The 9,619-nt window shown below is 37.5% G+C and overlaps 1 protein-coding gene and 1 long non-coding RNA gene across 2 annotated transcripts in view; one reads left to right on the plus strand and one right to left on the minus strand.

Annotated features, from left to right (window-relative positions):
* LOC107564818 (trafficking kinesin-binding protein 1-like) overlaps window positions 1-2,108 on the plus strand; it is a 33,323-nt gene extending 31,215 nt beyond the window's left edge. The window contains exon 17 of the mRNA XM_016249987.1: window positions 549-2,108. Within this exon, the coding sequence (XP_016105473.1) occupies window positions 549-915 (367 nt within the window). The 3' untranslated portion in view covers window positions 916-2,108. The remainder of the gene's footprint in view (window positions 1-548) is intronic.
* Window positions 2,109-8,814: 6,706 nt separating this feature from the next.
* On the minus strand, window positions 8,815-9,619 carry LOC107563714 (uncharacterized). The gene is made up of 3 exons (XR_001606131.1): window positions 9,565-9,619; window positions 8,953-9,180; window positions 8,815-8,878 (listed from the first exon to the last, which is right to left on the minus strand). It is a non-coding gene; the product is annotated as an uncharacterized lncRNA (long non-coding RNA).

Raw genomic sequence — 9,619 nt, forward strand, 5'->3', positions numbered from 1 at the left:
ATATATATATATACATGCCTTCAAAATACTAGTTTATAACATTGACAACGGCAGTGACATGAAATAAATGGACAATAATTATTTATATTATTTTTTTGGCTTTGCCTTTTTGTACACTTGTTAGACTTTCACTAATGCTTCAGCTAAAATATCTTTAAAAAAAATTATTCATTTAATTTAAGTGATATACCAGCTGAAGAGGACTTTGGATTTTTCAGGCATCTGGCAAATCATTTTTGATGTGTAAAGTGTACGTAAAGTAAATAGATTCAGAACAATTTTATATTATCATTAAAATGTTATAGGATATAAAATGAAAAAAAAAAAAAAAACCTTCTTGTATGGGGTTTCCTGAAGATCAGAAATATTTTATCTTTTATCTTTTATTTGAGAATGACTCGCTAACACTACATTCTTTTATTTATCCGCATGATCATACATGTTATGCAATAGCACTTGTGTCCTGCCCTGTTTATTTCTTGTCTGGTTTGGCTGACTAAAACTTCCCATGGAGCATCTGACATTGATTTTCCTTCTTCTTTCCCCAGTCTTCGGCCCCGCAGTGCATCCGCTTGTGGGAGCTGTGAGCACGTGAGGACGTCATCAGGCCTCCAGTGCGTCTCTGGGTCCACATCACACCTCCACCCGACCTCCTCCCTTGGTCTGCTACAACTTGTGTCAGAGCGCGGCATCTCAGCTGCAATTCATCCCAACTCCCCTCTCATTCACAGAGCCACCGCATCCTCAGAGGAAACACAATGGGGCTCTGTTGGAAGTGATCAGGAGAAAAGAGAAAAGGACCGGCAGGGAAACATTTTCAGCGTCAATCTTGTGGAAAAACTCAGAAGCTTGGGCCTGTACAAAGTGGTTGCCAGAGGCTTTGTGGATTCAAAGAGAAAAACCAGCCCCCCCTGAAACACAAAAAGCCGTTCATCATTAAAGGTGCCATTTTGTGCATCACCATCATTGTAGCACGCAGCTAAACTTTTCCCATTTGTAATGGGGCATTCCGAAAGCCATATCAAGTTTTCATTTCCATAGTGACTTCTTTTGGCACTGGGAATTTAAAGTATGAACTGCACCTCAAAAAAGATTTCATTATGAAGTCAAACACGCTTGTTTTTTTGTATCATTGTTGTCATGGGGTGCTTTAAACACTCTTCAGAAGGGAACAGCTGTACATTTGTTGACTTTTTAACATGTCCTCCTTTGTTGAGACTTTGTCTTGTCACTATCAGTCTTGAAATCACTTTATTGTTATGAAATTGTTCTGTGTAGCAGCACTACAGAAAAATGCATTTTGCTTCCTGAGAAATACGTTTGTTCATAATAGCACTTTTCAGAGCATTCAGATCCCTTTTTTTAGGGAATGCAGGGTACATTATGTGAGGCTATGTACTGTACCTGCAGTCTAAACACTGTAAAAATTAGAGGCTGTATTTATGATGACTGTTGGTGGTCAATTTAGGGAACATGATACAGTCTTGTTGAGCGAATAGAAATTATCTTGTGCTTTACTTTCACTGTGCTTTAATGCAAGTACACCCATGCACACACATACACACACGTATGTCATGCAACTTTAATGTCACAGACACGTTTTCACCTGTAAAGTTTGTAGTGTATATGATTGTGTTTTACCAGAATCAGGGATGGAGTAATAAAGTAGACAGTTTCTGCTGCAAGTAATTCTAACATTGAGTCAGCGAGGGCTGAATTTATATCACTGGATTATTCATTGAACACAGCTAAAGTCTCAGACAAGGTGGTTATTTAAAAAGTAATATATTTAAATAAAAATTTCTACCTGAGATACCACTCTGTGTAAAACACAATGCATGCCTGGTCATCACCATTTTTGTAGAATATGTCAAGAGTTGTTTAGAATAAAAATAAAGATCATGTCAAAATAAATAAATACAATTATGTAAAGAATTGTTAATTTACACAAGGATCAGAGGTTAAAAGTGGAATAATCACTGTATTTTTACATTAGAACAATGTTTAGCCTCACAATGAATTAAAAGCCCCTGAGTTCACCATGTAACTGTTTCAGGCACTGTTTCAGATATTGTGTTGAATGGCAATAAAGATTTCTGTGTATTTTTGACCTGTATGCTTATCTTTGTGTGTTTATGTGGGTATTGTTGTGAAATTTTACTAAAAAATATTATGTATGGTAATAATTACAATCAATATGGTGATTGTTTTAATGATTATTTGACGTCTTAAAGGGGTCATATGATGCGATTTCAAGTTTTCCTTTTTCTTTGGAGTGTTACAAGCTGTTTGTGCATAGATAAGATCCCTGAAGTTGCAAAGACTAAAGTCTCAAAACCAAAGAGATATTCTTTATCAAAGTTAAGACTCTGCCACGCCCCCCTAAAACGGCTCGTTCTAACACGCCCCCACATATCTACCTCACTATGTGGAAATATTTGCATAATGTGCCCAAATGTTCACGCAAAGAAAGAAGGCGTGGTTTCAGTAACCGCAGTTAGTGTTGAAGCAGCCATGTCAGGGAGACGCTGTGTGTTTCTAGGCGAAAGCAAAAGCACATAGGCTGTGAGTCTTAGGTGCCCTCTACTGGGCAAGTATGGTGCTTTCCATTGGGCAGCGCCAATGAACTAGATTGAACTATTGAACTTTGGGTGACTTTCAAGAATATGTCAAGGATGGCACGAAAACAAGTATGATGAATGGCCATGAGGACACCTGCATCTAGGGAGAGAGGATGAGCAAGGTTGAAATGGAAACTGCAGCCCAACATGTTCAACTGATCATGATGGCAATAAAGACCACAGGAACCAGATGAGTCCTCTGCACAATGTGACATTGCTGCAGCCTGGAATTGAACTGCTGGTTTCGTCTGGTCAGAGGAGAACTGGCCCCCCGACTGAGCCTGGTTTCTCCCAAGGTTTTTTCTCCATTCTGTCACCGATGGAGTTTTGGTTCCTTGCCGCTGTCGCCTCTGGCTTGCTTAGTTGGGGACACTTCATTTCCAGCGATATCGTTGACTTGATTGCAAAGATATTATTTAAACTGAACTGAGCTGGATGATGACATCACTGAATTGAATGATGAACTGTCTTTAACTGAAAAATGAGTGCTTACGATTGTCATTTTGCATTATTGACACACTATTTTCTTAATTAATGCTGTTCAGTTGCTTTGACACAATCTGTATTGTTAAAAGCGCTATATAAATAAAGGTCACTTGACTTGACTTGACTTGATGCAAGCAGAAGAACTTCATCCTTTCCTAAGCAGCACAGCACATGTCCAATGATCACTAGAGACCACCTCAAATGTTCTTGATTGGCCATATTAATTGCATTTTGATTATTCTCTGGTTCCACAGCAGTTCTCCACATTCTATTAAACTAACAATCTTTATCTGCTTTCCTTCAATAGACTCCAGTCCAGTCATAATTAATAAATAAAAAAGGAGTGGAAGCTGAACGTTTGTTTGACTGTTCAGTTAACTAAAACTGGGACTGGGCTAGGCATAAGTGAACGGCTATTGCATTGACCAACTAGGTAAATGCATAATTAGATAATTGATGATGCTGCGCAATAAGGAGAGAGATTTTGGGCTTTTCTTTTAAGATAGAGATGATAAGCTTGTGTTACTGAGCTCTTTAAAAGGGGCCAAGATTTGTACAAGAACAAAAATGTGGATGATAAAGCTATGCTGGTCACTCTGTCTTGGTCAATAGTTCATTTTAAACCTAGATATAAAGCAATAACTCCAAAATTCCAAACCCAAGGTATTGCAAATGCTGTCATTATGTGATGCTAATATTGTTGGTCATGGATCCAAGACTATGAGTCATTTAATAGAGCAATTATTGAGCAATAAGAATATTATGAAGAGAAAGACCTACACAGACCTACCAGATAAATTCATACAGTATATTAGAGATTGGAAAAAATGGTTTATGACTGCAGTGTTTAATACATTTGTCATGACATCAGCCAGCTGTAAACATTCTGGGCCTGTAGCACAGGTAATGCCACATTGCCTATTTTCAGTAGCTTTGGATCAGAGTTATGTCATTAATTTAGAAGTGGGGGTATTCCCACCTTGATATTTAGGATGGATAATTGCACATAAAACTAAGACCAGAGTAAATTAGAAGGCATAAGCAAAGATCCTCAACTGCACCCTGTTGGACAATTAAGATACAAAAAGACATATGATTGCACAGGCAACATTTCTTGTTACTTCAGTTTCAGATGTGCATGGTTTTGACCATTGCACAAGGGGGGAAGTGATTGGAAAAATAAAACTTAGGTCGAAATTTTTATCCAAAACAATGTCAGAAAAGGTATGTACGTAGACTTATTTGGTCAACCAAGGGGAATACCAAATAAATTTTAAGTTAGCAATGAATTCAAATCTTTGAGTATATTTGTAAGGACAACTTGTGATATATAGAATATACTGTACACTGAACAAAATTATAAATGCAACACTTTTGTTTTTGCCCCCATTTTTCATGAGCTGAACTCAAAGATCTAAGACTTTTTCTATGTACACAAAAGGCCTATTTCTCTCAAATATTGTTCACAAATCTGTCTAAATCTGTGTTAGTGAGCACTTCTCCTTTGCCGAGATAATCCATCCACCTCACAGGTGTAGCATATCAAGATGCTGATTAGACAGCATGATTATTGCACAGGTGTGCCTTAGGCTGGCCACAATAAAAGGCCACTCTAAAATGTGCAGTTTCACATACACATACATTCAAAATGCCATCAATAAAATGTACCTGTGCATGCTCGTCGTCCTCATCGGGGTCTCAAACTGACTGCAGCTCGTCGTCGTAACCGACTTGAGTGGGCAAATGCTCACATTCAGAACAAAAGTGTTGTGTTTATAATTTTGTTCATTATAGAATGACTTACATTTGTTATAATCACTAGAAGTTCATTAACCACACTGTCATAGTAGTTGTTGTTTTGGTGTTTGTGTTGTTCTATTGTGTTGTGCCTTTTCTCAGATAAATGATGGCAATGCAGCAGCTACGCAGATGATCAGTGTGTCTGTGAAACATCTGGAGTTGATATTGAGTCCACCAACATGTGCCCCATATAGGCCCTGGACTGGATGAATTGGACAAAATTGTGTAAAACCCCCTACAAATCAAGGAGTGGTAGGGAAGGGGTGCCTTTTATTTTCATTCATTAATTTTCTCTTTTATTGTTAATTTTGATAGGAAGGGAGTTAGTATTGTCATTGTATTTTCTTTTTTATATTATGTAGAGTTATTAGAATATTTGGGTAGAGTAGGCAGGAAGTTAGAGGGTGTTATTTTTATTATTTTGTCATAAGCCCCTTCCTGAAGTCATTTATTCCTTTAGTCTTGTTCTTTTTTTTAAGTCATATATTCCTGAAATCATTTATGCTAGAATCATTAGTTCTGAAAATCATTTATTCTTTTAAATGAATCAAATGTAAAATGTGATTGTTTTGTGGGAAGACAAGGGACGGTGAAGGTTTTAAGCAGGTCATTGTCCGTGTTACGAGATAATGCAAACGGAAAATACCGCGGAGACGAAGAAAGACTGAATATTTATTAATTATTTGACAAGTAATCATCGTTTAACCTTCATTATCAGTATATAGTTTGTGTCTTTTAACACTGGGAAAGTCAACACTGGAAGAAAGGATCGACGAGCACCTCAGTGCTTAGCAGCATGGGTAGATTCAGCTGGAGGTTTAAAAACCGCTATCTACTCCAACACCAGATAGAGCTGGAGGGCAATAAAGTCTGCCTGAAAGCACCTCTGGCAGCGATGGCCAACATCACCAGATAGCACTCCAGGCTACCGGGAATGTCTGGAGTTCCTCTGGCACCGTGGGATAAACCAGTGCATCATTTATCACATTTTTGTTTATCAATATTAATTTTAATCAGTTTAATCATCTGACTAATCATTTATGTACTCTACATAACCATGACAACCATGGGCAAGGCTAAGACATTCCATGCACATGCTTTAATACACATTGATGATTTATTCTTGATTCATTGTTTTGACCCCCAAGAATGTATAGGTAGGGAAGCAGAGTCTTTTACTCTTCTAGTCAACTGTGGGGAGAGATGTTTGGCTCTGACTTCCTCCAGAGTGCAGCATCATGAGGAAGCCATTTGTTAAGAGGTTCTGGAGGACCATTATTGATTCATAGATGGAAGGAAGAGGTGGACTCATGGTGTTGCCCTCTGGGTAAAGGGTTTAGAGGTGAGACTAGGTAAAGTCTCAGAGGGGGGAATGTGTTGTGACATTTTACTCAAAAAATATTATGTATGGTAATAATTACAATCAATATGATGATTGTTTTAATGATTATTAGAAGTCTTAATATAGGCTGTGAGTCTTAGGTGCCCCTACTGGGCAAGTATGGCGCTTTCCATTGGGCAGCGCCAATTTTTGATTTGCCCCCTCAGATTTTTGAGTCAAGTGGATTTTGAATGCAGCTTCCAAAAGACAAAAAATAGCCTATTGATATTTTCTATATTTAATACAATCACACCTGCGTGATTATAACGTCCAGTGCGTCATATCATCAGCTGCTAAATTTAAATTTAAGTTTGCTGGCTGGCGCTGAGCCAGATACAGCACTGCGCATTAACCAATCACACACAATGCTGTTGAGCTTATGAATGCAATGACCAATCAGAGGTGTTCAGATGAGTCATCGCTAAAATGCCGGTGTTTTCTTTACTCGCTCGCTGACTCAATACCTTTTTCTGGCAAATTCTCTCGTTAGACACAACCAGAGGCGGACAAAGTACTCAACTCCATTACTTGAGTGAAAGTACAGATAATGCTGGTCAAATATTACTCCATTACAAGTAAAAGTTGTAAAGACAGATTTTTACTTAAGTAAAAGTACAGAAGTACTTGCTTTTAAAAGTACTTAAGTACCAAAAGTAAATTTCCTTGTTTTAAAAGTACAATATTTGTCTTTCAAATGCAGTGAAGTTAAAGTCATAAGTTCCCAGAAAAAATAATACTCAAGTAAAGTACCGATACTCAAAAAGTGTACTTAAGTACAATGCTCAAGTAAATGTACTTACTGTCCGCCTCTGGAAACAACAAAGTGCAAATGTGTGTACGAATCTGTAAGATATTAATTTCACAGTGTAAACAGCTTCAGTGATTTTAATGGGAGTTTTCGAGAGTGCTTGAACTCTAGACTGTCAGTGAATGTTCTTTGATAATGTAAATGTTCTTTGCTCTCTTTCTGTACAATGAAAGTGTTATGATTAGCCTAACTTGCAATATTTTTGATTAAAATTAACTTTCAATGTTAAATTCACATTAAATATAACCTCAGTCGTATTAAAAATATGTTATGGCATGACATCCATATCTGCTAATTAAGTAAACAGACTTAATTTGATTAAATTATTAGGTTATTTTGACCATCGCCCACTATAGATCAACATAATCTAGGTGAGAATCAAGATATTTCATGATATAGTTAATGCGTTTGGGGATGTTTCCAATAAAAAGGAAAAATAAATAGAACATAAGTGCTGTTGTGGCTGCTGTGTGTATAGCCTTTTAGTCTCTTATGCATTTTTTGCAATATAACTTGCCAAACCTGAGAATTGAGTTCAAAGGCTTCCACACCATTCCTAGTAATTTGCGTAACTGTAATTCATAGGCTGGGAATGCTAATTGTGAATGAGCGTGCATGCGCGCCCTATTTACGAATGATTGGAATTCTTTAATAATACACACATTTAACTATCATATCTGACCTTTACGAAGTATTTGTGAATCCGGAGGAGAGTTTTCTGGTAAATTACTCTTCTTCTTCTTCTTCTTCTAATAACGTTTTATGGTAAAAAAAAAAAAACATTCCTAAATTCTCCTGATTAATCCTATTTCTTTAATGTATTTAACAACAGCACCATATAGTTTAGTTTGTTCTGCATGCTCTTTCAAAAGGCTTGACAAATTAAATGATTCAACGCCCATGTTTCTTACTTCCTTAATTCCTTTCGTTTTCTTTTTCTTTTTTTTTTTACATTTTATTAAAACATGCTCTATTGTTTCTGCATGATTACAAAAAATACATTGATCTGTTTCATGTTTTCCTATATTAAACTGAGAGTGATTTAATCTAGTATGCCCTATTCGGATGCGAGAAATAATTGTATCTTCTTTCCTATTCCTAAAAACATTTCCTACTTGCTGCTGAATATTATACATTTGTCTGCCCTTGCTATCACAGTTCCATACTTCTTGCCATTTTTTGTTTATGAATTCTTTTGGTAAATTACTCAGATCAATTTACTCATCGTCTTGTATACATCCTTGTACGTTACACACCTAGTGGTGTGGATGCAACATAATGGTTTTTCTACTATACAGACCCTATATTCTATTGCCCTACACCAACCCTACCCCTAAACCTACCCCTTACAGGAAACTTTCTGCATTTTTAGATTTTCAAAAAACTTCATTCTGTATGATTTATAAGCTTTTGTACCCGTGGGGACCACAATTTAGGTCCCCACCGTGACACGAGTCCCCATGAGTCTGTGTATTCAGGTTTAAGTCCCCACCAGGATATATAAACCTGTACACACACACACACACACACACACACACACACACACACACACACTCACTCACTCACTCACTCACACACACACACACACACACACACACACTCACACACACACATATATGACATATGAAATTAATTCGCATATATAGTTGCAAATATATTTAATGACAAAGATCAACAGAGTTTTTACTACTTTGCATACAGTTAAATCTCAGTTTGTACTCCGGCGCCCAAAATCTACCCAGCCTTGATAATCTGTAACGCAGTACTCCCGTTGGATGATTTCTGCCAAAAACACGAACAACAAGTAAGAGTGAGGCTTCGTTTCTTCTAATGTTTCTACTTCCAGAGACACGCACCTGATAGTGCCTGTAAGAGCTGCCGGGACACGAGCTCGCGCTGATCCGCCGGTATATGCGCGGAACGACTCACACGGGACTCCAGTCTCTCGGGTGTCTCAGGTGGTCTCTCCGGAAACCGTTCAGTCGCCTTTGTGTTCACAGCTGTGTCTTTGTACAGAGGAGAGGCCACACATGCCACCGCCAACATCGCTATAGCGGTCAATACAATGCACTTGGCCATCATTTCTGTGAAAAAAAGAGTTTACAGTAATGAATGTTTGTATCAAATGAAATTAACCATAAAAATGTCCACATTGCTGCTGGAAATCCAACTTAAGATGTTGGCGCAACAAATTTGGAAATGGTTTCTAGCTGGTTCAGTCAGGTTTTTAATTGGTCGACTAGCCATGTTGTCCAAGACCCAGTTGAAATGACCACTTGGTAGCTTGTTTGTTGCTGATCCAAGATGGTTTGCCAGCTTTAAACCAACTGAAGACCAGTTTGGACCAGCGTATTCATGCTAATGACCAGCTAGAAACCACCAATAATATTACAACAACAAAAAAAACACCATTTCAAGATGGTTTCTTCAGCATGGCAATATTAAACAATAAGAAAAAGCAGATTTACCTGAATATTCCTGAGCCTGAAACTTTTTCGACAGAATAAAACCTTAATCCAAAAT

Source organism: Sinocyclocheilus grahami, unplaced genomic scaffold (assembly GCF_001515645.1).
Source record: "Sinocyclocheilus grahami isolate Dianchi unplaced genomic scaffold, SAMN03320097.WGS_v1.1 scaffold25.1, whole genome shotgun sequence".
Lineage (NCBI taxonomy): Eukaryota > Metazoa > Chordata > Actinopteri > Cypriniformes > Cyprinidae > Sinocyclocheilus > Sinocyclocheilus grahami.